At 37.0% G+C, this 27,356-nt stretch overlaps 1 protein-coding gene across 4 annotated transcripts in view; it reads right to left on the reverse strand.

Annotated features, from left to right (window-relative positions):
- FCHSD2 (FCH and double SH3 domains 2) overlaps positions 1-27,356 on the reverse strand; it is a 332,064-nt gene that overhangs the window by 142,349 nt on the left and 162,359 nt on the right. For all 4 annotated transcript variants that reach the window (NM_001265957.1, XM_077961195.1, XM_015115119.3 and 1 more), the window contains 4 exon segments: positions 10,064-10,192; positions 11,049-11,103; positions 14,673-14,806; positions 22,865-23,009. In NM_001265957.1, coding sequence (NP_001252886.1) covers positions 10,064-10,192; positions 11,049-11,103; positions 14,673-14,806; positions 22,865-23,009 — 463 coding nt within the window.

Here is a 27,356-nt window from a genome sequence, read left to right on the forward strand (position 1 = left end):
AGTTCTATACCAAGGGTGGGCAAACTAAGGCCTGTAGGCCAAATCCAGTCCATCACCCAGTTTTGTAAGTAAAGTTTTACTGGAACATAGTCACATTCATGGCTGTATTGCAACAGCTGAACTGAGTAACCACAACATAGAAGCCTAAAATATTTATTATCTGTCCCTTTACAGGAAATGTTTGCCTACCTTTGTTCTTTAACAAGATATAAGTAAAGACCTAGAGTGCAAATTAAGGAGCAATTAATTGTGAAATAACTGAATACAACCATGGACATGGTTACTGGGAAAAATGACCAGCAGAGTTGATAACAGACAGACAAGGGGGGTGGGGGGAGCGGGATGGAAGAAAACAAATGTTTTGGTCCATTTTCTGTTGCTATAACAGAATACCACAGACTGGGTAATTATAAACAACAGACTTTATTTGGTTCATGGTTCTCGGGGCTGAGAAGTCCAGGTGTAGGGGCCTGTATCTGGCAAGGGCCTTCATGCTGTATCATTCCATGGTGGAAAGCAGAAGAGCAAGAGAACACAAGAGGGAAAGTGGAAAGGGGCCAAACTTCTCCTTTTATCAGGAACCCACTCCTGTAATAAATAACTCACTCTCACAACAATGGCAATAATTCATTCATGAGGACTCTACCCTCATGACCTAATGACCTCTTAAAAGTCCCACCTTTCAGTATTGTTGCACTGGGAATTAGGTTTCCAACACAAGAACTTTAGAGGACACATTCAAACCATAACAAGTAAAAACAAAATAAGCTTTAGAGCACTGCTGTTCAATAGAATTTTCTAAGATGGCAAAAATGTTCTATATCTGCACTGTCCAACATGGTAGACACCAGCCACATGTGGCCTTTAAGCATTTGAAATACAGCTACTGGGACTGAGAAACAGAATTGTAAAATGTATTTATTTTTAGTTACTTTAAGTAGTTACATGTACCAATGATAAAGGCACAAATATGATAATTAAAGGGCAGGCTGCAGATAGATTTGAGAATCATATGGTATTTATGGGAATTGAGTCACAATGATTACTCTCTCCAAGAAAGAGGGCATTAAAAAAAAAGGATATAAAGCAACAGAAGCAGAGATTTAACAGACTTAAAGCAGAATTCAGCAGAATTTAATAGAATTGAAGACTTCCGTGCTAATTGATTAAGTGAACAGACATTAGGTGAATCAGAGGTGCAAGAGCTAGAGATGACAGAGAAACCAGAAGAGCCACAACTCACAATAAAAAAGATGAGTTATATATACCTACATATGAATGAGGAAGATTTTTGGAATTAATGTTTAGCCAGAAAAGCCAAAAAAGAACTTGGCTTTCTGTTCTTGGCTTATTTCACTTAACATAATGTCCTCTAGGGGCATCCATGTTATTGCAAAAGACAGGATTTCAATCTTTTTTATGGCTGAATAATATTTCATTGTGTATATATACTACATTTTCTTTATCCATTTATCTACTGATAGATACTGAGGTTGACTCCACATCTTAGCTATTGTGAATAGTGCTATAAGACATCTCTTCAATATACTGATTTCCATTCATTTGGATATATACCCAGCAGTAGAGAGTAGAATGGTGGTTACCAGAGGCTGGGAAGGGTAGGAAGGCAGGAACAATGAGAGGTTGGTTACGGGGTACAAAATTACAGTCAGATAGAAGGAATACATTCTATTGTTTAATAGCACAGCAGGGTATCTATAGTTAACAATAATTTATTGTATATTCCAAAATAGGTAAGAGAAAAGATTTGGAAATGTTCTCAATACTCCACGATATACAATAAATATTTGAGGTGATGGATATCTCAATTACTCCCATTTGATCCTTACACATTGCATGCATGTATCAAAATGTCACACATACACTATAAATATATAGTTATTATGTATCAATTTTAGAAAGGATTTGTATATTAATGTTTTTCTCTTCATTTGATCAAAAAAAGTCTGCAAAAGATAAATTATATTTTCTAGATTTCTGCCATACAGAAACATGTTTATCTTTTGTTACCTCACCAAATTATCAACTAGCCCATTTATGTTTGGCTTCCACTGAAGAAATATTTGTCTAGAAATAAAGTCCTATTAAGAATTACTAAGCTTTTAAAAAATCTTTCATTAAATTGGCATTTGTTCTCTTTTCTACTATGACACATTGTATCTCAGTCTTCCTCATCCAAACCACAAAGAAAATATTTCACAAGCTTCTAAAAAATGTTAGTTCGTATATTGCACAAGAACATGCTATGATAAAGGAACATGTGAGGAACAAATTATCTCAAACCAGGTGAGTTGGTTTCTATAGATTTGATGAAAGCAGTTATCTGATTTGCAGGGTCTAGCAATAGTTTTTTTTTTGTTTGCTTTAGTTTAGAGTTTAAAGAAATCTGCCCGATGATATACAGACACAGAATGATATATTCAGTATCTGCTCTACTACTGGCATAAGAAATAAATAATATTTCTTGGGGAATCTGTCCAAATACTTGTATTTAGATACCAACATGAACTTACTATTTTTATTTCCTTTTTTTAAGAGATGAGGTCTCACTTTGTCACCCAGGCTGGAGTGCTGTGGCATGATCACAGTTAACTGTAGCCTTAAACTCCTGGGCTCAAGTTATTTTCCCACTTCAGCCTTCTGAGTAGCTGGGACTACAGGCACGTGCCACCACACCCAGCTAACTTTTAAATTTTTTTTGTAAAATTTTTTGTAGAGAGACAGTCTCACTATGCTGCCCAGGCTGGTCTCAAACTCTTGGACTCAAGAGATCCTCAGCCTCCCAAAGTGCTGGGAATATAGGCATAAGCCACTGTGCCTGGCCTGATCTTATTCTTCAGAATAATTAGGCTAGGGGAAATTTTAATTAGGCTAGGGGAAAATAAAACCGGAGGAATCATATTACCTGACTTCAAATTATACTACAGAGCCATAGTAACCAAAACAGTATGGTACTGGCATAAAAACAGACACACAGACCAATGAAACAGAAGACAGAACCCAGAATTAAATCCACACATCTACAGTGAACTCATTTTCAACAATGGTGCCAAGAAGATACATTCGGGGAAAAGTGCTGGGAAAACTGGATATCCATATGTAGAAGAATGAAACTAGACCCCTATCTCTCACTATATACAAAAATCAAATAAAAATGAATTAAAGACTTAAATCTAAGACCTCAAACTATGATTTTTTTTTTTTTTTTTTTTTTTTTTTGAGACAGAGTCTTGCTCTATCACCCAGGCTGGAGTGCAGTGGCATGATCTCGGCACACTGCAACCTCCACTTCCTGGTTCAAGCGATTCTCCTGCCTCAGCCTCCCAAGTAGCTGGGACTATGGGTGCTCGCCACCACACCCAGCTAATTTTTGTATTTTTAGTAGAGACAGGGTTTCATCATATTGGCCAGGGTGGTCTTGAACTCCTAACCTTGTGATCTGCCTGCCTCAGCCTCCCAAAGTGCTGGGATTACAGGCATGAGCCACCACACCCAGCCCAAAACTATGAAAATAAAGCACTGGGGGAAATTCTCCAAGACAGTGGACTGGGCAAAGATTTCTTGAGTAATATCCTGTAAGCACAGGGATATTACTCAAGATATTTTTGGTTGAATAATATTTCAATGTGTATATATACTACATTTTATTTATCCATTTATTCACTGATGGACACTTAGGTTGATTCTACATCTTAGCTATTGTGAATAGTGCTATAAGACATCTCTTATAGCAACCAAAGCAAAAATGGACAAATGGGATCACATCGAGTTAAAAAACTTCTACACAGCAAACTAACAATCAACAAAATGAAGAGACAGCCCATGGAATAGGAAAAAAAAATTTGTAAACCAGCTGACAAGGGATTAATAACCAGAAAATATAAGGAGCACAAACAATTCTACAGGAAAAAAAATCGAATAATCTAATTTTTAAAATGAGCAAAAGCATCATCACTGGCCATCAAAGAAATGCAAATCAAAACCACAATGAGATACCATCTCACACCATTTAGAATGGTGATCATTAAAAAGTCAGGAAACAAAAGCTGCTGGAGAGGATGTTGAGAAACAGGAACACTTTTACACCATTGGTGGGACTGTAAACTAGTTCAACCATTGTGAAAGACAGTGTGGTGATTCCTGAAGGATCTAGAACTAGAAATACCATTTGACCCAGCCATCCCATTACTCGGTATATACCCAAAGGATTATAAATCATGCTGCTATAAAGACACATGCACACATATGTTTACTGTGGCACTATTCACAATAGCAAAGACTTGGAGCCAACCCAAATGTCCATCAATGATAGAGTGGATTAAGAAAATGTGGCACATATACACCATGGAATACTATGCAGCCACAAAAAAGGATGAGTTCATGTCCTTAGTAAGGACATGGATGCAGCTGGAAAACATCATTCTGAGCGAACTATCACAAGGGCAGAAAACCAAACACCGCATGTTCTCACTCACAGGTGGGAATTAAACAATGAGAACACTTGGACACAGGGTGGGGAACATCACACACAGGGGCCTGTCATGGGGTGGAGGGAGTAGGGAGGGATAGCATTAGGAGATATACCTAATGTAAACGATGAGTTAACGGGTGCAGCACACCAACATGGTACATATATACATATGTAACAAACCTGCACATTGTGCACATGTACCCCAGAACCTAAAGTATAATAAAAAAATTAAAAAAAAAAAATAAAAATGAGCAAAAGATCTAAATAGACATTTCTCAAAAGAAGTCACATAAACGGCAAGCAGGCATATAAAAAGGCGCTCAACATCAACTGATCATCAGAGAAATGCAAATCAAAACTATAATTAGATAGCATGTCATCCCAGTTCAAATGACTTTTATCCAAAAGACAGGTGATATGTTTGGCTCTGTGTCCCCACCCAAATCTCATCTCAAATTGTAATCCCCATGTATCGGGGGAGGGTCCTGGTGGGAGGTGAATGGCTTATGGGGGTGATTTCCCCAATGCTGTTCTCATGATTGTGACTGAGTTCTCATGATATCTGATGGTTTAAAAGTGGCATTTCCCCCTTTGCTTTCTCTCTCCTACCATCATGTGAAGAAGGTACTTGATTCTCCTTCACTTTCTACCATGATTGTAAGTTTCCTGAGGCCTCTGCAGCCATGCGGAACTGTGAGTCAATTAAACCTTTCTTCTTCATAAACTACCCAGTCTCAGGTAGTTCTTTTCTTTTTTTTTTTTTTTTCTTTTGTTTTTTTTGAGATGAAGTCTCACTCTGTCGCCCAAGCTGGAGTACAGTGGTGTGATCTTGGCTCACTGCAACCTCCACCTACCTCTCAGGTTCAAGCAATTCTCATGCCTCAGCCCCCCTGAGTAGCTGGGACTACACGTGCACGCCTCCACGCCCAGCTAATATTCTGTATTTTCAGTAGAGATGGAGTTTCACCATGTTGGCAGGCTGGTCTCAAACTCCTGACCTCAGGTGATCCGCCCACCTCGGCCTCCCAAGGTGCTGGGATTACAGGCTTGCGCCACTTACCACGCCCGGCCACAGGTAGTTCTTTAAAGCAGTGTGAAAACGAACTAATACAACAGGCAATAAAACATGCTGGTAAGGATGTGGAGAAAACAGAACCCTCATGCATTAAAACTACTATGGAAAAATTACAAGTCCAATAAAAGAAATGAACTGTAAAGTTGAAGAAGTCGCCCAAAAAGTAGAACACAATGACAAGGACAGAAAATAAGAAAGAAATGAAATTTAAAGAAGCAGGCTAGGAGACATCATATCTTAATAATGGGAAGTTTCAGAAAGAGAAAACAAAAGGCAAAAATTAATCCAAGAAATCAAAGGGTACACTGAGAATATTCCATAAACTTCTAAAAAAGAAAAAACAAACAATTAGATCAGATACGAATAATCAAGAACTAGGATGACTTTGGATTCTCAATACTTACACAGTAAACAAGAAAACAATGAGGTATGGACTCCAATATTTGAATGACAAGAGTTTTCAAGCTTTAATTCTATATCCAAGTACAAGCACAGAATATGCCATTTTCTAAACATAGTATCTCAAAAAACTTACTTCCCATGCCTACTTTTTCAAGAAGGTGCTGGAAGATGTGCTCTACCAAAGGACAGTGTAAATAAAGAAAAAATAAGACATATCATAAAGAAAACTGAAGATCTAACACAACAGAGACATACAGGAAGATCTCAGGATAAATACTTGCATCTGACACAGAGGGCAACTAGTCCAGATCAGAAGAATGTAACTCAAAAGACAGTTATAATGATGGTTGTTATCACTAAGATAACAACTGCTAATGTAAGAAAGAATGTCCAGGAAATACGAAGAGAACATAAAATAATTGTTCTGTTCCCTAAGAAGGCAGGAGGGGATGAGATATAATCCAAAGCTGAGGTGAAAAGATCACCTTTAGACAGGAACAACTGCTACTGAGACTCTGGAAGAGTCTTGAACACAGATGAAGTCAGATAGTGGACAATAATGAAGCTGCCTTCCAACGGTTTCCACTGTCTCTGTAAATTAGGAAGAAAACCCACTTGCTAAGCATAAAAGAGGTGGTTGAAATAACTGTTAAAAATAGTAGGAAAAGTTAACTAGGGAAAAACAGTAGGCTATCTAAGCAGTGTTGAGACTGCTGCACTGGTTCCCCTATTAATTTATGATCATGAATCTGCTCTGTCAAAACTTTTCTTCAGCAGTACTTGGCTGCTTAGATACAGATTATCCAGTTACGGGGGCTCATCAGAGTTACCACTTCATTTCATTTGGAGAAGGGCAAAGATAAGAATATAAGTTAGAGAATTATTTAAATAATGAGCTATGAACTTTAACAAGGATAATGAAGAAAATGAGAAAGGATAATATGTATTAAGTGGTTAGGATAATGCCAAGGCAATATTAAGCAATAAAAAAGATAGCTATTATTATTAACTAACCACAGTCCTCCAGTGGTAAGTGATTTCCATCACTCTAATTTGCAATCATCTATATAAATATATCTCTCTCTTGCTCTCTTCTACCATAACAAGCTCTTTGAGGATAAGCAGTGTGTCTTACTCATCTTTGTCTCTTCCCAAAGCCTAACTCAGTAGTTAGCACGCTGTAAGAGGCTCTTAAATGTGTATGATTAAACCAACAAATCAAATACCCTGCCTTTAAGCTACCCATATAGGGCATTATCAATTAACATTAATTCAGAAAAATAGGTATCTCCTTAACATTCATTTAGAAAAAAATATTTTCAAGAAAGGCATCTAAGGGCCACTGTCAATTCAATGGTGGAAATTTACTAAGTAGCTAATAGCATGATTGATAGGAATTTTCCAGTACTGTAGACTACAGAATTAGCATGAGGAAGAAAATCAGTTAATGCACAGTACATGAAAACTGAAAATATGTTTTCTCATTTTTAAGGGGCAGGAGGGACCAACCCCTGCCTCTATTTTTAATCAGTTTAGTACCCCACAATGTTTCATTAAATGAATACTCCAAAGCACAACCTACCCAATGCTGATCAAATATATGCATAAAGACTTCAAAGTAAGTTCAAGAACACATACTAATCTGTGAGCTGGCCAGCCCTTTAACTTCCTCTTTGCTTTAGGCAGAGAGCAGATCCCCCAAATAAGAATGTACCTTCCCTGGTTTTTTTTTTTTGTTTTTTTTTTTTTGTTTGTTTTTGTTTTTTTTTGAGACGGAGTCTTTTGGCTGTAGATGCAATTGAAAAAAAAAGGATTTGATTTTTGCTGTTGCTTAAGCTAATATAATGTTCACTTAAAAATATTCATAGGGAAAAATATACAGCTTTGATACAATAGTAGACATATATAGGATATAGTGAATTACAACCTTAAGTGCAAGCGGTGCTAAAAATCATCTTTAGTAAATGCATTCTTTGAAACTGTTGGTCCTTGTAAGTCTGAAGCACTATGTAATACCTAATATGATATTAAAACCGGCCAGGCCAAGCAGCTCACCCCTATAATTTCAGTATTTTGGGAGGCTGAGGTGGGAGGATCTCTTAAGCCCAGGAGTTGAAGACTAGCCTGGGCAACAAAGTGAGACCCCGTCTCTACAAAAAAAAAAAAAAAAAAATTAGCTTGGTATGGTGGCAGGCACCTGTGGTCCTGGCTACATAGGAGGCTGAGGCAAGAGGATCCCTGAGACCAGGAGGTTCAGGATGCAGTGTGCCATGTTCAAGCCACTGCACTCCAGTCTGTATGACAGAGTGAGACCGTGTCTCAAAAAATATATATACTAAACACCTAAACCTCTAGGTCTAATACTTTATGGAAAATATATGCAGAGTTCTCATGAGAGATGACAAAACAGTTCTTTGTCTCTGTATTTTCTAACCTGTATTCTAATAAGCAGAAGTCATAACAGAAGCTAGGAAAAGGGGATTTCAGGCAGTGAACAAAAAGGAAAGAAAAAAGTGTTTTGCAATAGGATACTTCTTAGTCCAATTGGACTCCCTTCAATACTCTTGTTTTTGCCTGAAGGTCCCAGGAACTGTCCCATCTCTACTTTCAAGGAAATAACTTGCAGTTTCTGTCCAGAGTTGACCTCCTTCCCAGAGCTATTATAGAAAAAAGAGCACCTGCTCTGGCTGCATCCCCATTCACAATTGCTGATGTGTAAATTAAGCAATTCAACTACAGCAATGTGTGTGTTTGTCAGTCATTAAGAACAATACATTTGAGAGGGATGGGTTGAAAAAAAAAGAAAAAAGAAAATGACAAAATGTCTGGGTTTTGGGAAAACAGGAAAGAATGACAGATACAATCCAAAGCAGAGCTTGTCTGCCAGCAACAAGGGAGAAACCTGGCAACAGATTAAAAGGTTTCCTTTTCCTCTACCCTCTTCTCTTTACTTTAGTGAAAGTTAAAGACACATCATAGGTGGTATAAACAGGGAAAGGCTAGATCAAGTTTGGGTACACAAACTGTAATCGAATCTATCTGCATTTCAGAGTAACACCCAGAGGACATCTTCAGATAGCTACTGAACATATTCTTTTGTTTGTCCCATACGCAGCTCAAAATCATCAAATAGTAATGTGCAATTTACCTATAAATTCAGGATAAACTTAATGAAATTTTTTTAAAATCTAAGTTTTTTAGAAATAAAAAATAGCCAAGCAGGCTCACACCTGTAATCCCAGCATTTTGGGAAGCTTAGGAGGGAGGATTACTTGAAGCCAGTTTGACGCCAGCCTGGCCAACACAGCAAGACTCCTGTTTCTAAAAATAAAAAAAAGGAGCCAGGCATGGTAGCATGCACCTGGATCCCAGCTACTCAGGAAGATGAGGTGGGAGGATCTCTTGAGCCTAGGAGTTCAAGGCTGCAGTGAGCCGTGATCATCACTGCACTCCAGTCTGGACAACAGAGTGAGACCCTGTCTCTAAAAAATTAAAATTAAAAAAAGCTTCAAAATTATCATTAGACATAGTTGTGGCCAAAATTCTAGTTAATAAAAACTTCGGGCTAAGAGATACACTATAAAAATACATTTTAATAGAAATATTCTTTTGCATAAAACTTTTCTTACATTTTTCAAAAAATACAGATACAATATAACAAAAATTATGCTAAAATATCAGTCTTTCTCTGATGATTCAGAAGATACCTGAAGATTCTGCCTAGCTTCAATAATTTATTGAAACCATGACATGAGTCTTATAAAATAGCTCAGAAGTATTTTCCCAGTTTGAGTTATTTCTTATATCACTCTTGTATCTTCTATATCAATAACCACTAAATAACAAATGTTTGCCGCACCTAGGGAGTATTATAATCCTTTACTGTGACTTCTCTGTAAACATTTTCTGAACTAAAAATTAACTCTAAATTATCTGAAACAGATGCTATCCAAACAATAACAAGTATATTCCAAAGAGATGCAACATAGCCTGGTTACTCTTCTATAGATTCAATCCCATAAACCCAACATCCAACTCAAGTTGTTTTTGTTTTTAATGAAGTAAAATTACCATAGATACAAAAGCTGCATTACCTTCATAATGTTAACTAAATCTGTTTGATAGTAGCGATCCTGATGTGCATTTGCTGCCGCTAGGGTAAGAAGATAATCATTCCTTGCGTGGGTAGCTTTGGAATTACACTCAGATCGCCGGGCTTTTAACTAAAACATAGCAAAAAAAAATAATAATAATCACAATCAGTCCAAATTGATATTGTACTGCAAAACACAGGAATCCTACTCTTAGTCTGCAATTAATGGCTCCCCAACAAGAATAAAGGTAACCATGTGGGGAAAACATTTAAACGTATATAAAAATTATTCATCACTACTGAGGAATGAAACAGTGACTAGAACTGTTATACAGGGTACGAACAATTTCAAATATTTGCTTAACATACTTCTAAAGCTTTGTAAATAACTTAAAAATATTTTGCCCATTTTATTCAAATGAGTAAATAAAGGTTCTGAAATTAAGTACCTTATCTTCAAAGGTATGGGTAAATCTAGTGGAGTTAGAAAATAGTTTTCTAAAAATCAGCACTCCTAATGTGCCAGATGAACTGCATGCTAGTTTGAAGCCTGGCAGCCACAGCCAGGTCTCTAAGCTTACTTAATCAGGCATTCTACAGTGTGAAGTTTTCGAAGGAAAAACTCACTCACATCTGGCCCAGAATATCACTCAAGGGTCTAAATCTAAATGAAATAGATTTTGTAGAGCTTTCCAAAGCCCCCGGGTTAAGTTTCTTGGACTAAGAGCTAAAGACAACAGGCTACCTAGGCAGGTAAGGTATAGAAACTTATCCCTAATGCAGTCTTGAAAAGCAAGTGTGTCCAAGGTGTTGACAACTGGGTGAAAAACCCCCATGAACTGGGAGGGAAAGTTCCTCCCTGAGTCAGTGACTTTAAAATGCTTCTCTAAGGTAGAAATAATTCACCTCCACCCTCAAAGATCCAATCCTCTGTTTTACAAGCTAAGAGGTTTCTCAGTTATGAAATATACTTACTGAAAACTTACCTTTACACTTGCCTTCTGTAAACTGATTCTTGATTGAAAAAGACTAAGTTTAGATCTATAATAAAAATAGAAAACTGTGTTTAATAAAATCATCTAATTATATCACAATAAAATTATTAAATATATTATTAAATTTTAAAAATAATCTTTTTTGAAGATATTGTTCTAAAAAAGAATGAAAAAATGGAAAACCAAGAGTAATGATTATTTTCCTTTATTTTACTACAGGAAGAATTTAATATTATGGTAAAACAGGAAATACTGGGATTAATATAAGAAAAATAACCAGAATGACCCCCCCAAAAAAAACTTGACCAAAAAAAAAATCAAAATACATTGTTGTCTCCTAATAAACAAAAGCCATCAAACTATAGACTATTCTCTCAGTACCATACAACTTCACACACTTTAGTTCCTGCAAAGGTTAGAGAGACCCAGGGACAACCAACCTATGGACGCAAGCGTCAGCAAACTTTCGGGGCTGTGTGTGAAAGACTCTAACAAGACCAGGAATGCAATAATCCAATCAACAGGCTCTATGAAGTCCTTACTTCTATTATTTCCCCCATTAAAAGTACTTCTTGTTTGGGTACCTGCCTGTGTGCCTCCTCTGCTCTAAAAGGGTATTCTGAACTTACTGAGAAAGTCCTGGGACTCTCTGCTCTGTATGATGTAATCTTCTCCCACTCTGTGTTCTTATCTCCCTTGATCCTTTTTCAGTTTGGGAGAATAACCATAATCTAACAATCAGTAGTACAAACATGTTGATTTTACCCAAACAGCTAGAGAAAACCATATGGAGAAAGTCAACAGACAAATGCTAGGAAACAAGCAACACTCCCAGGACCAGTGATTTTTTTTTTAAAGCTGCAATGTTTGTCTTGACTTCAGTGTCACGGTGATTTCCATGGGAGAATTCAATACATGTGCTGGCAGCCGTGCCTCATGAAGTAAAGTTGCTGCCCAGTTTGGGACTAGATGATGGAGCGGTTAGTCTTTGCAAAGCCAGTGTGAAGAGGATAGGAAAAGCAGTCTCTTATTTTTCTAACAAGAGAAAACATTCAGGGTTGAACACATATGCAGCCCAACTACTTCCCCAACTATTAAAAAAATTGGGTTTAAAAGATCCCTGTTATTTTTTACCTTGTCATAGTCATATCTCATAATTATTTTTTTATTAATCATATTCCTGTTCATTTTATCTAGAAAAGTAAAGGCCACAAACTCAAATCTCTGAGAAAGCCTTTTCAGAATAAGACTGTGTTTGGAGATATTCCCAGTTCTCCTTTTTTTAGTCATTATCCAAATAGGCTGAGTTGCATGTAGATCTTCCAATATAAGGTTTTAAGTTTCTGGCTTCTGCTTTATTTCCTAATCCTAATATACTTCTTGTGCAGTATTAAGGTAGGTATTAGGGATAGATAGAATAAGATAGTACCTGTTCTCAAAGATTGCAATCTAGAAAAAATAAGGCAGGATTTTTACACCCAAACACTACACAAATAATGAACTATACCGTGTGCTACTCTTTACCACCTACCCTTCAAAATTTATGTCCCTTGGGGTTCCAAACTCAACTTCTCATCTATTCTATACATAATTTTCTTCTTGTAACTACCATCTGATAGGCAACTGACCCTCAAAGCAAGATCTTGAGGCCCAAATTCTCATTTAAGTGCCAGATATTTGACTACCTTCCAAACATATTCACCCGTGTTTCCCATGCTCTTCAGAATAAACATAACCAAAATGAAATTCATCATCTCCTTCAAATTGTATCCCTCTTCCTTCTATGGTCTCTCCTAAGGCGTGCATCTCCACACCATCTGTCAAATCATCTATCAAAACTATAGGTAGTACAGTTTAACTTCCCCTTCCTGATCTTCCTCCTCAACTCTACTTAGAAAATTTATACTCATTCCTCAAGATTCTATCCAAACATCACCTCTTCTATAAAGCTTTCCTTTATCATTCGGCAAAATTAACCTCTATATTTTCTATGCTTTCCTAAGAGTGTTTTCACATCACTACTGCAAATAAGTTATTAGTTAATATTAAGTGACTTTAGACACTTAATTTCTTTTAGTTTCTAATTCCAGGCCTTAAACTCCTTGAGGGCACAAAGCTTACCTTACTAATCTCTGTACTCACTGTACCCAATATAAAGTATTCAACAAAGAGCAAATAAATGAAGATAAAGAGGCATTCCTTACTCTATAGTTGAAAAGTTAACATTAGTGCGTCTAGCTTGCTGTATCCCCTCCGAATTTGGGTCATGTTAGAAGGCAATTCCTTGTGATCAGCTCTATGAACTAGACCCTATCAAATCCCCATTTCTCAGAAACAGCCCTCCACTGTGCTCATGTTCATCCTGTGGGCTGTGGCTAAATTAGGTGTTTATACATTCTTTACAAATCTGTCAATTCTCTGTTCTGGGATCTCTGAAAGTTTAAGAAAACAAGTTTCTAAAAATGACTATGACAGTATATTCCCAATGGAGATCTAATATAAAAACTTCAGGTCTTATTGAGAAAATGGGTTCATTGATTCTATAAAAGTACAGGAAATATTTGTATGTTCAAAGAATAAAACAATAAATACAGTAAAATAAACTAGGGAAATATTAAATGTGCTTTCCTATAACATCAAGTCCTTCATGAATACTCACTAGCCGTTGATAAACCAGGGAGCCCCTGAATTTTCACAAGTTGCTTATAAGCTTGCTTATATTTCTTGTGCATAAAAACCGTATTAGAAAGACACCCCCTTCCTTGCTGGTCTGTTTGTACAAGTGTTCAAAGACTTTCTGAGTTTGTGACTAGGAGTTCAGACTCCTAGATTTTGCATCAGTCAGCACACTGAACCAGAGTCTCAGCTCTCCTTCTCACAGACCTCTTCAGAGTCCAATTCTATAACATGCTTTTTCTCATCAACTTTTTATCTTGCCTTAAATTGTCATTGCAAAAATCTCTATTACACTGCTTGCTTTATATCACCTTCTATTACCAGTTGCCAGTTCCTTCTTTTCCTACTTATTCTTTAAAAAAAAAGGTCTTATAATTCACATACATTGAAAGGGAAATTCATACAATTGCTAAAGCATACATGAAAAATTATATATATATACGCTAGATTTTTGTGTAAAAGAAAAAAACAGTGCCTGGGGCAGGGTTTCTACATGGAGGTCAGTGCTCTTGTTCACTTGATGTGTTCATGGACCTTTAGTGGCATCTTGAGGATCACAGGGATTTCCAACTACAACTGATTGAGAGTCCAGCATGAGAAAAATGAGGCTCTTAAACCCTGATATTCAGATACAACAGCAGTGACTTTAGGCTTTTGATAAGCTTTCAAGTCTGTAAATATAATGTTCATTTACCTTCTTTTTCAAAATTCAATTTAATGTGAAAAACTGACTAATCTAATATTCCCATTTTGCTATATTAATTCAGATAAAAATCAGCCAATTAAAAAAAGTGACCTAAAGTATATAACATATGTAGGTCAAATGAAACCACCACTACCTGAGAATAGGTCCATGCTCACTACTAATAGAGAACAAACTATTAGCAACAATAACATTTATTTGCATAATTATTTTCTCAGAAATGTTAAAACACATACTTTGCCTCGATGTCAGCTTTCTCTCGTACTGCATGAGCCATCTGTTCAGTCTCAAAGTATTTCTTTTTGCCTTTAGCTAAATCTTTCACTGTCTCTTGTAATTCAGTTTGGATCTTTGTCAACTGGTCCACACACTATAAAATACAAAAGTACAATCATTATGATTTTAGTTTTCAGGCTTACAGAAAATGGCTTCATCCTAAGGACTATACACTATGCCTTCAGGATGGAAACCCAGGAGAAAAGTCAGTACTTTCAGTGTCCTTCAAGTTGCAAATTAAAATCCTGTGATTTAAAATCCTGGTATTTCCATCTCAAGTACTACACATCAAACAGTGTCACAGTTTGCCTAACAACTATACATTAAGAAATAACCCGAGTGCTGCTGATGACTGACATTAAGGTAAGACATGGAAGAGCAACTACAAAACATGTTCTTACTGTTGGAGATACCATGATAATAAAAGCAAAAGAATAAGGTAATTCTGTATTTCCCCATCATCTTAATAAAGTCTTTATGTTTGGGTAACTGATAGTGCAAGGGGTACTGAAGAATTCACCCCTTAGACAAGAGGGAGTGACCCCTGAGTAGTCTGACTTGGTAAGTCCAAGGTGAACAAGAGAAGCAGGAAACCTGGGTACCACATAACAATTATTACTCAAAACCATCCCCTGCCCAACTCCTTGGATACACATATACATTCGAGGAAAAGGGATGGACGTAACAACTAAAACAACGTTTAGTCAATTAACTCTTATAACACATTGGGGCCAAAGCAATACTGCTTCAGGACCCTTCTGAGTATCCAAAGGAGATTGACCCCACTTTGAAACAAACCACTGAGAAGTTTCACCAGCCTGAGGCCAGCTTAGAGCAGTCACATCTAAAAACTTCTAAGCCTGAAACAGCACTGGCAGAGACTGACAAAAGCTCAGCAAAGCAGAAGGACACATTGGTGAGGGATTATTGTGCAAGGGTGAATAGTGTGGAGGAGGGCAAGGATATCAGAAGAACCAGGATAAAAAAAGGATAAACTTAACCATATGACATACAGGCCAGACTTTCCCAGAAACTGCTAGGTGTTAAGAAAGGACTACAGGGGATGAGAGATCTAGAAGATTCTGCATGGACAGATAAAAGCAAAATAACCACTCATATTTATTAAGCACTTAATAAGTGTTAGTCTGTGAAGGAAAAGGTTAAAAAAAAAACCACAAAATAAAACAAAACTTTTCCCCTCTGCATGAAACTGGGCCTTTGCTCAACTTTCTAGATCTGTGTTTCAATAGAAACCTGATGAGAAGACACAATGTCAGCTGTGTTGTTAGGCAACATTGCTTACAAACCCTGGTAAGCAAACTGCATCAATTTGGGATAAGCTAAAAATTAACTATAAATATCTGATAGAAAAGCCACTGCTTTGGGCTTCTGTGAGTATGGTGTATCTGGACATGTCCCTTACAGGGACCCTGGAAGCTCTGTCTATAGAGTTGTTGTAAAAAAATTTTAGTCTCCTTTAGGGGCTAAAACTGGCCCTGCAAATGTGAGTCTTACTCCCTTGTCCTAGACCTGCCACTTGGAGGACCAAACAGAATGACTGGTTGGCTACGTGGACTGAGACATACAATAGTGGGAGAATTAATCCCATTGATGCTAGATGCTTCCCTACTGACACATTGTGTTCCCTGTACTCTGTCCTTCTCAGTAAACCTCTCGTCAGGTGTGGCCTATGACAGCCACGGGAGTCTGAATGCTTATTACTTCTAAAAAGACCCCTTGTGGGCACTGCACAAGTGCTATGTTTCGCACTTTACTGGCATTATCACATTTAGTCCTTGAAACAACTCTATGGAAAAGGTAGTAGTAGTAGTAGTAGTAGTAGTAGTAGTAGTAGTAGTAGTAGTAGTAGTAGTGATCCCATTAAGATGAGAAAATAGACTCAGATGTTAAATAATTTATTCCGAGTCACACGGCAAGGATGTGATACCATTTACCATGCAACCCATTAAAGTGTGTACCCTAGTTCTGTGATGACCATGTTTCAAAAGTCTCTCATAGACACAGTTTATCTTAAAAGTAAGCTTTAAAAAACTGACATATAGTTCACATACAACAAAATTCACCTTTTTAAAGTATACAATTCAGTGGTGACAAGGTTGTTCAACCATCACTCTCCTTGAATTCCAAAACATTTTCTTACCCCCAAAAGAAACTCTGTATCCATTAGCTGTCACTCCTCATTTCTCCCCACCTCTAACAACAATTAATCTACTTTTTGTCTCTATGGAGTTCCTATTTGGGATATTTAGCACAAATGGAATCAGATAATATGTGGCCTTATGTGTCTCACTTCTTTCACTTACAAAACATTTTTAGGGTTCATTCAAGTTGTAGCAGGTATCAGTACTTCATTCCTTTTTATCACTGAATAGTATTTCGTTATATATAAACTAAAAGTAAGCTTTTATCTTGCAGAAAGAAAAGTTGTCTTTCCCCCTAAATTGTAATAGTACTTATCAAATACAAAGCTTTTGTTTAATAAATGATATGATGACAACCTGACACTCCCATAAAGAAGTGCTGAACATCCTAATAACGCTGTGTTTGCAGGTGTGAAGAGCTAAAAGCAGGCTTCATGGCTACAATTCGATATTAAGAACCAGAAACCGGGCCAGGTGCGGTGGCTTACACCTGTAATCTTAGCACTTTGGGAGGCTGAGAAAGTGAGATATCCTGAGCCCTGGAGTTCGAGACAACATAGTGAAACCTCATCTCTACAAAAAAAGTACAAAAATTAGCCAGGTGTGGTGGCAAGCACATGTAGTCCCAACTACTTGGGAGGCTGGGGTGGAAGGATCACTTGAGCCCTGGAGATTGAGGCTGCAGTGAGCCATGTTCATGCCACCGCACTCTAGCATGGGTGACAGAGCAGAGAAAAATTGTCTCAAAAAAAAAAAAAAAAGAAGTTAAAAGTATAGTCTCTGAGTATGACACAGACACAATAATAAACTTGCTAATAATTTGAATATAAGAATAAAAATAAAAGTAACCTGGGCCAACACATCAAAGTCCTATAAATGATTAGGTTCTCTAACCCAGTAATAATGCCCTGGAAATTTATCCTAAGAAAAAAATATAAAAAGTTAATTTTTACTGTAGACTTAAGGGTAATGTCCAAAACCAGATGTAAGATTAAAGAAAGCAGAATGGAAAAATTCACAAAATAATAAAAAATAATAAACATAAAGGTTATGTAGAAACATGAAAAATTAGGAAACTGAGAGAATGAAGATAAAAGGAGTAAGAGAATTAAGTACTCTACTATGATGAAGGCATTTACATGTATTTTTCTATAAACCTGTTTCAATATTAAGCTTTGTTTTAAAAGCATTGTATAGGATTTGGAATTAGGAAGTAGTAGTATATTCAAGTTCCCACTCTGTTATTTACTACCTAAGTCTCTTTAATATTTTTAGCTTTAATTTTATCATTTGTAAAATAATAATACTTAAATACTATCAGGGTTGTATAAAAATCAAATGAGACTATAATGGATATAGTAGCAGTCTGCAAACTCTAAAGTGTTACACAAATGTGAACCACAATATTTCAAGGAAGGTAAGTAAACTCTAGTATACGTGAGAAAGATACGGACAAAAGTATGGTTAAGTAAACATAAGAATGGCAAAAAGCCTTAAATTATTATGGCTCTTGTTCTAATTTTTAAGTAAATGTCAACATATAGAAAATAATTTTGAAAAATGTAATAATTCTCATAATCCTCATTATAAACTGGGGCTCTTCAGAATTGTAATATAACTGTGTTTATCCTTCAAGCATTATAAAATAGCCAAATTAGAGAAAATCTTAAAAAGAACATGAACTTTAAAATGTTACAGAGGAAGAATTTTAAGTCAGATTGGTTCTGATCATAACAGAACAACTTGGATCAGACTACCTTTCTCTAGTCTGGAAAGTGTAAAAGTTGGACAAAATGCGTTTTTTAAAAACTGCCAGCATTAAAGACCACAACCATACACTGGACTTAAAGGACTAAGACACATGGGAGAAGAGGAATACACCAAGGTAAGTCTTAAATTCAACTTGGCTTTTTTCTCAGGGCATTTGTTGAATCACGGTATAAAGAAATAGGACAGAAACAGAAAGTGGCATTCTTACTAGACTGGGGGGACAGAGGTTGGAGTTTAGGGATGCCAAAAGAACAGGAACTTGAGAGGTAAGGGTCTAGAAAGAGGGGTACTGCAGAAAAGTAAGTCCAAAAGTCTGTATGCAATTTCCCCTTCGGTTAACAGACAACTTCTAAAAAGCAGGTGTTGGGTGAAATGCCAAGAAATCCAGTGGAGAACAGTAGCCGAGAGGCTAAAGAGTGAGCAGAGATCAGAGCATCAGAGCAGCTACATGACATTGAGAAGACAAAGGTTAGAGTTCAAGTCTTGTCAAAGTAGAAAGGTGTTGGTAAGCAACCTAGTTTAACCTTTCAGTTAAAACTCTAGGAGTAAGTGAAACAGAATAGCCCTAAAAAGCCTAAAACCAGAGATCCTAACGGAGAACCAAGGTGATCTAATAGCATTCTATCTGCCTGCCAGAAGAAAGCTTAACCCTCTTTGGAAATAACATCTTCCAGAGCCTCTATAATTTTTATTCATAATGTCCAACATTGTGAGTCATAACCAAACAGAAGATCCAAATAACCAAAAATCAAGAAAAACCGCAGGCAGTTAAAAGAGCCTACAGGCAATTAAGATAGTGAAATTATACAACAGAGATTAGTAGTAACATGTTTAAGAGGATAAAGGAAAAACATGGAGAACTGTACCAGAAACATGGAATGTATTATTTAAAAGTCAAATAAAAATCCTGGAACTGAAAAGTACATTAAGATCCCAAAAGATGAGGTTTTCTGTTTTGTTTTTGAGAAAGGGTCTCCCTCTGTCACCCAAGCTGGAGTGCAGTGGCATGATCTCGACTTACTGTAATCTCTACCTCCTGGGCTTTAGTGATCCTCCTGCCTCAACCTCCCAAGTAGCTGGGACTACAGGCATGAACCACCACACCTGGCTAATTTTTGCATTTTTTGTAGAGACAGGATTTCACCATGTTGGCCAGGCTGATCTTGAACTGAAATGATCCTCCCACCTCGACCTCTCAAAGTGCTGAAATTACAGGTGTGAGCCATCACTCCCGTCCCCAAAATATGAGTTTTTAAAGCAGATTCAAAATAGTAGAACAGTATATTAATAAACTTGTTAAATATTCAGATTGAAGTACACAGAGAAAAAAGGGTGGAAAACAGAAAATGCTAAAAAAGTAGAAAAGACATATGAACAGAGGCAAAAGGTCTAATAGCCAAAAAGTCATAAATGGGAGTTAAATAGAATTATCTTGCTAGAAGATTTTTATATTGTTCATGAGGTGGTAAAATACTAATTCAAGGTAGACTGTAATAAGTTAATTTGGACCAGGCGAGGTGGCTCATGCCTGTAAAACCTGCACTTTGGGAGGCTGAGGTGGGCAGATCACATGAGGTCAGGAGTTCAGGACAAGCCTGGCCAACGTGGTGAAACCCTGTCTCTACTAAAACACAATAAAATTAGCCAGGCGTGGTGGTACACGCCTGTAATCCCAACCACTCAGGAGACTGGGGTGGAAGGATCACCTGAGCCTGAGAGGCAGAGGCTGCAGTCAATGAGATCACGCCACTGCACTCTAGCCTGGGTGACAAGGCAAGACTCCGTCTCAAAAAAAAAAAAGGTAATTTGGAACAAGGTTTGGGGAATAGTAAAATTAATGATTCAAGGTAATGTAATAAGTTAGGGAGGCATATTAGATTCTCTAAGGTAATTACTAAAAGAATATAGGATTTAAAAAGTAAGAAGCTAATAGTGGAGGGAAAAATTGATATTAAAGAATATTAGATTGCTTAATATCATTAACCATCAGTGAAATATAGATCAAAGCCACAGTAAAATATTAATTACCTCACACCTGTTAGGAAGCTATTTTTTTAAAAAAAGATAACAAATGTTGGCAAGGCTGTAGAGAAATTGGAGCCCTTGTGCACTATTGGTGGGAATGCCAAATCATGCAGGTGCTATGCAAAACAACTCTGGTCATTTGGGAAAAAGAAAAATCTGGGATTGCTACCTTTAAGATTTAGGAATCTGGCACATTGGGGGTTACCATGTGGAGAGAGTTGTTAGTGAGTGAAGCCGTTCAGAAAAGCAGAGCTAATGGATGGAAAGAAAGTCTGAATTCTAATACCATCATTTGAACCCCTAGATCCATCCATGCTTGAAGTCCTTCAACTTTCAGTTATACAAGCAGATACATTCCCTTCTTGGCTTAAACAGTTTGAAGGAGGTTTCTGTCATTTGCTATCTCAGAGTCCTGACAGATTTACCCAATATGTACTGAATATTTAACAATTGCTTAGATGTAACATAAATAGATTATCAGCTATAATACAAAACAAGTTAATTCACAGACATGAGCATTTGTTGAATCTTACCAAAGATTTTGTTTTTCTTTTTTTTTTTAGACAGTCTCACTGTCGCCCAGGCTGGAGTGCAGTGGCACAATCTCCGCTCACTGCAACCTCCACCTCCCGGGTTCAAGCAATTCTCCAGTCTCAGCCTCCCAAGTAGCTGGGACTACAGGCACATGCCACCATGCCTAGCTAATTTTTGTATTTTAGTAGAGACGGCGTTTCACCGTTTTAGCCAGGATGGTCTCGATCTCCTGACCTCGTGATCCGCCCACCTCGGCCTCCCAAAGTGCTGGGATTACAGGTGTGAGCCACTGCACCTGGCCTTACCAAACATTCTTTGCCCAGGAATGTCAATTAAATTCAAGTCTAAGACTACTTCATCAATGGAAGAGAAAAGAACCAGAGGTAGTTAAACTCTCAGAATATTCTGATACTGAGTGAGGTGGAACTTTCCAGTAATTCAATTAAATGTGATGAATGCACCGGAAATTTGAAATGCAGTATTTCCTCCTGGTTGGGAAGTTATACTAGTATTAATTCTCTGCCCCTACCTTCCACCTACTTTCTGCACAATCACACACACACACACACACACACACACACACACAACTTTCTTCCAACTCAAAATCACTGGCCAGTGACCACATAGGTTACTCACTATGTTTGTTTTGAAAGAGGTATTTTTTGGCAAAGATAAAACACAAGCATTCTTATACAAATATGTTAACTGACTAATATTAGGTGAGTGCTCTAAAGAAATTAACGTTTTACATAAAGACACATATACATTTAACATACTGATTTCAAGCCACTAGAATCATCTTTGGCAAATGGAAAATTGACGGGTTTTGGGTGGGAAAGGTGTTTGTAAAAATGTTCTGAAAATCCAAATTACATTAGAATCAAAACACTGGATGGCTTCGAAAATATTATTTCCCTAAATAATTACTTTAATATTTTCTTTCTTTTACTTTAATATTTTCTAAAGTATTAATACTTTCACAAAAAATTTTAATTACTTATTAGGTATAATGATACTCTCAATTTTTGTAACTCTATTTCCAAAAGAACGCAATTCAATCGCCTATTCAACAGCCAACTTTTCTAAAAAGTCACATTAAGCAATGCCATTTTCCTATGAATGTTTTATTTCTGTGTAATAAAATACATCCATTTGAAAACATTTACTCATGTGTAACCCATATAAAGTTTAGAGTCCAACAGGGTTTTTAAAATAAGTTTTTTATATTTAGTCAAAATGTGTCAATTTCCTTTAATTATACAAAATGGGTCAAGTTGAAAGTAAGACAAATTAATGTAAACTTTTTTGAAGAATCAGTGGGATTAATAACCTTGTAACTATTCTAATATACACCAAACTATGCCAATATTGTGAAACTAAGTAGATCTATGTACATGAATTATGCCAAAAAGTGGTATTTCTAAAAAATATTTACTGAGCTTCTTGAATGTTCACGGATTTGAATTATATTCACTTTTAGCAGTTAATAAAACATAGTACTTAATGAGAACATGTTGAAATCAGAAAATCCTAGTAAAATGTCAACTAGAAAACATACAGGACCATATAAAGTTTTAAATAAGATTTAGCATAATCTTACAGATTACAAATGTAGCGCTGAGATATTAAAATGCATATAAGAGCAGAAATAAAAACAATACCCTTTTTAGTTGCTGTTCTTTTAAGCTTCTCACTGTCCTTGCAGGCTCAGAAATGAAGTTTTTATAGTTTTCACATATATTCATCCGAGACTGGGCTACCTGCATTGTTCCCTCGAGAAAAGATTTCCAAACGGGATACATGCTCCTAAATTCAAAGAGGGATAGAAAAGCATTAGGCAGGGAACAGTAAGAAAAAGTTGGCTAACCTTTTGCTCACAGGGTAGCACTGACAGAATACATGAATGTCTTCCTTAATGTATTTATACTGGCTTACATTTCAACACATGTAAGAAGCAACATGGCATATACTCTATTCCTCTTATAGCTCAGCAATAGGGAGTTTTGATTCATTAGCTATTCTTAACAATGGAGTAAAGTGCTACAAGAATTACAAAGCTCACACTATAAAAATCAGTGAATATTTCAGACTCTCCAAGTCTTTTGCTGTCACAAGGTCATAATTATGAGTATCAAGTTTTATTACTTCATTAAGGTATTTTCCTAATTTTACTAATAAGGTAACTGAGGCCCAGAGAGATTTTAAAGTATCACTTTAGGTCATATAAAAAGAAGGTGGCACTACTGAGATACAAGACAAAGATTGGGTACCTCTATATATAGTATATTGTCTTTCAATGACATCATATTACTCAAACTGACGCGGCTGGAAAAATATATCATGAACAACTGTTTATGTGCATGCAAAGTCTATTCTGTCTGACAAAATAAATCTATAATATTGTTTGCTCTACATCTGTCTTCCTGTTATAACAATGCTTAGCATCACACTGTGCTTTGGATTCATTCTAAGCAAGTCCCATCTCCTTTGCTTGATAAATGTGCTCAGCAATCTCAGTCAAGTCAAGGAATTATCAATCCTTTGCTTTTTCTAGCCAATTTCCTCTTCAACCTTCTTTCCTACTTGCTAAATGCCTTAGTCAATTCTAGCATGCTCCTACACTATTTATAAACACAATCAATAACTTATAACAATGGTAGTGCTTTATTTTTTAAAATGAGTCCTTAAAGTGAAATTCTGATATATTATAATATTCCTCTCCTGAGATTTCCCTTTTGTGGGAAATCCATATAGATTTTCAACCACAGCAAAATGTGGGACCACATGCTATACAGAATGCTCACTGTGGTCAACAGATGACAGTGTAGAAGAAAAGGAAAAATTGCCTGAGTTCCTATCTTATTTACAAGTAAAGAAAAAAACTTGATAAACTATGGTTTTCAACCATGGAGTCTTACAAATTAGTTCATGTAACGTACCAGATGAATCAGTTTAGATGGAAATAGTCATTATTTAAGCAGAGGTGTATCACTATCCCTTTGGAAAGATTCAGTGTGTTGCACCAGCCAAAACTGTCAGCATAAAAGCACTGATGAAGTTAAGAACAGCAAAATGAACGCCCTCCATGGCCTCACTGCATGACAACCAATGGAACTTGCAATGTAAACTCACCGCAGGCTCTCCCTTCTAAGCAGTTCCAACAATTGATTTACTTGAAGAATGCACTGAGATAAAAATTCAGTACTACGATTTGTAACTACTAATTTATACTTAAAATATATTTTAAAAGAATGAAGACAATGAAAAAGAACTATTATGGGCCGGGCGCGGTGGCTCAAGCCTGTAATCCCAGCACTTTGGGAGGCCGAGACGGGCAGATCACGAGGTCAGGAGATCGAGACCATCCTGGCTAACACGGTGAAACCCCGTCTCTACTAAAAAATACAAAAAACTAGCCGGGTGAGGTGGCGGGCGCCTGTAGTCCCAACTACTTGGGAGGCTGAGGCAGGAGAATGGCGTAAACCCGGGAGGCGGAGCTTGCAGTGAGCTGAGATCCGGCCACTGCACTCCAGCCTGGGCGACAGAGCGAGACTCCGTCTTTAAAAAAAAAAAAAAAAACTATTATGAATTGTGATAGGAAGAAAGAGAGGGAGGGAGAGACCATTCATCCACGTTCTTCTCTCAGTGTTAACACCCTCTTCTCTTTATCCCTTCTCCTAGGTAATAGCTGTTCGCCCTTCCAATCTCAGTTTAAATGTAACTTCCTTTGGGAAGTCTTTCATGATCACCACCAAGCCAACCCCCAAACTCAATCAAGTTACTCTTTGTCATTTGTTCACAGCTCCAGCACTTTTCTTTCAATTATAAATATTTTAATGCAATTGTTTATTAACGTCTGTCCCTCTCACTATAGTGAAAGCGCTATGAAGGCAGGAGTGTATGTCTTCCTATTGCATTCCTAGGGTCTAGCAAATAAAGAATGATTACAATAATATGTGTTGAATGAGTAAATAAATGAATGGATGAATGTATTAACTATGAAGACTGTACAATAAAAAGACAAATCCTTTCATTAAAAAGATAGTTTAAAAAGAGACCTTTAGAGTTTAGCAGATTTATAGCAGGGAAACATATCCTGAACACTGATATACCATGAAAAGCACAGAATTCAGTCACCAGTCAGAAGACCTAAGTTCAAGTTCTAGTTTTAACAAAATAATTATAAGCAGCACACTTCACTATACTTTCATTTCCTCAACTGGCAAATGGAGAAATAACAAATATTCCTGCACCACTTACCTCACAGGGTTATTTTAAAAATTAAATGCAAATGATATAAAAATTCACAATACACAGATTCTTTTAAATGAATAAACAGTAACAGTAGCAGAATTGTAACAGAAATAGAAGCACTTCTTGTTAACATAATAGTGGTATTCCCAATGGTAGTGGTGGTTTTCATTCCAATTAAGGAAAAATAATCACGGGTCATAGAGTGATTTTTAAAAAATTTTTATTTCACCAGGCACTAGGTTTCATATGAAGCAATTTTGAAGGATAAGAAAAGTATCAGCCAGCGTGGTGGCTCATGCCTGTAATCCTAGCACTCTGGGAGGTCGAGGTAGGCGGACTGTCTGAGGCCAGGAGTTCGTGACCAGCCTGGCCAACATGGTGAAATCCCGTCTCTACTAAAAATACAAAAATTAGCCAGGCATTGTGGCTGGTGCCTATAACCCCACCAGCTACTCAGGAGGCTGAGACAGGAGAATCGCTTGAACCTGGAAGGCAGAGGTTGCAGTGAGCCAAGATGGCATCATTGCACTCCAGCCTGGGCAATGGAGTGAGACTCCATCTCCCAAAAAAAAAAAAAAGTATCAAGCATACACGGTACTTTGCCATTCTACATATCTCATGGTAAGCACTATGTTATGTATTTTACATTTATCATATCATTTAATCCTCATCATAACTCTGTAAGATAGGTATTATTCCCATTTTACAGAGGAGAAAAGTGAGGCTCAGAGAGGTTATGAAATTTTTCTAAGGCTACTCAACAGGAAATAGCACCTCCATGGTCATAACCTAGACTTCGCCATTACTAATAACTACTGCTTTGCTCTCATCCCAAGTTCAATCTTCTGATTTCTGACCAACACCTCCTGATTCTACTCACATCCTTTAGAATTCTGAGTCCAACAATTACTCAATCCTATAAGAACCCACAATCCATTTGGTCCTACCCCCTTTCCATTGTCTCTTGCCCCTCTCATGATCTCCCTTTTCAGTTCATTACCCAGTCTAGGTTTCATGGTCTACCCTTATAATCAATCCCTTATGTATGCCCTTATTACCCTTGCCTCTTTCTCTTTCCACCTTTATAACCTACAAGCTCCTAACTTGGTTAAATCTAAAACTGCTAAGATTATACCAAAGTATACAGAAGAATGTGGCTGAAGAAAAAGATAATTACGTTGCCTGGTCGCATTTTAAATTGATGTCAAATGAATGCTAGTAAACCCTTAGTGATACCCAGCAAGGGTACTATATTTCCTTAATCCATTCATTCAACCACCCTTCTACACAATTATTTCCCAACTTCTCTCTTCTCAAACCTCTAATACGAACACACTTGTAGCCAACAGTGGCAGTATCAGAGGGCAATGTCCATATGTTCCCACCACATCTGCCAAACTCCTTGTCTCTGCACCCATACATTCTGCCAATCCTCCTATTACTTCCATGAACTACCCATGCTCTGAAGGCCAACTCCTCAAATTTACACTATATTATACAACCTCTCACTTAAGAATATCAATTCAAAACTCTACAATGTCAGTTTTTCCCTCTCTACTGGAGCATTCTTGTGAGCAAACACGCTATAATATCTCCATTTGAAAAATCTCCATCAAACCTCCATTTCTCTCCAGCTACCACCCTAATGTCTGCTCTCTTTTACAGAAAAACACCTTGAAAGAATTGTCTAAAATTAGTGTTTCTACTTTCTCTTCTCTGGGTCTCTCAGTTCTATCCAAATCAGACTTTAGTGTCTACCACTTTTCTGAAATTGCTTGCCAAAGTCATCAAAGATCTTCCTATGGCTAGTCCAAATAGTTCAAGTCTTGATTCTATTACTCGACCTATCAGCAACACTGACCTACTTCATCCTTCTTGAAATGTTTTCTTCACTTGGCT

Source organism: Macaca mulatta, chromosome 14, assembly GCF_049350105.2.
Source record: "Macaca mulatta isolate MMU2019108-1 chromosome 14, T2T-MMU8v2.0, whole genome shotgun sequence".
In the NCBI taxonomy this organism is placed as follows: Eukaryota; Metazoa; Chordata; class Mammalia; order Primates; family Cercopithecidae; genus Macaca; species Macaca mulatta.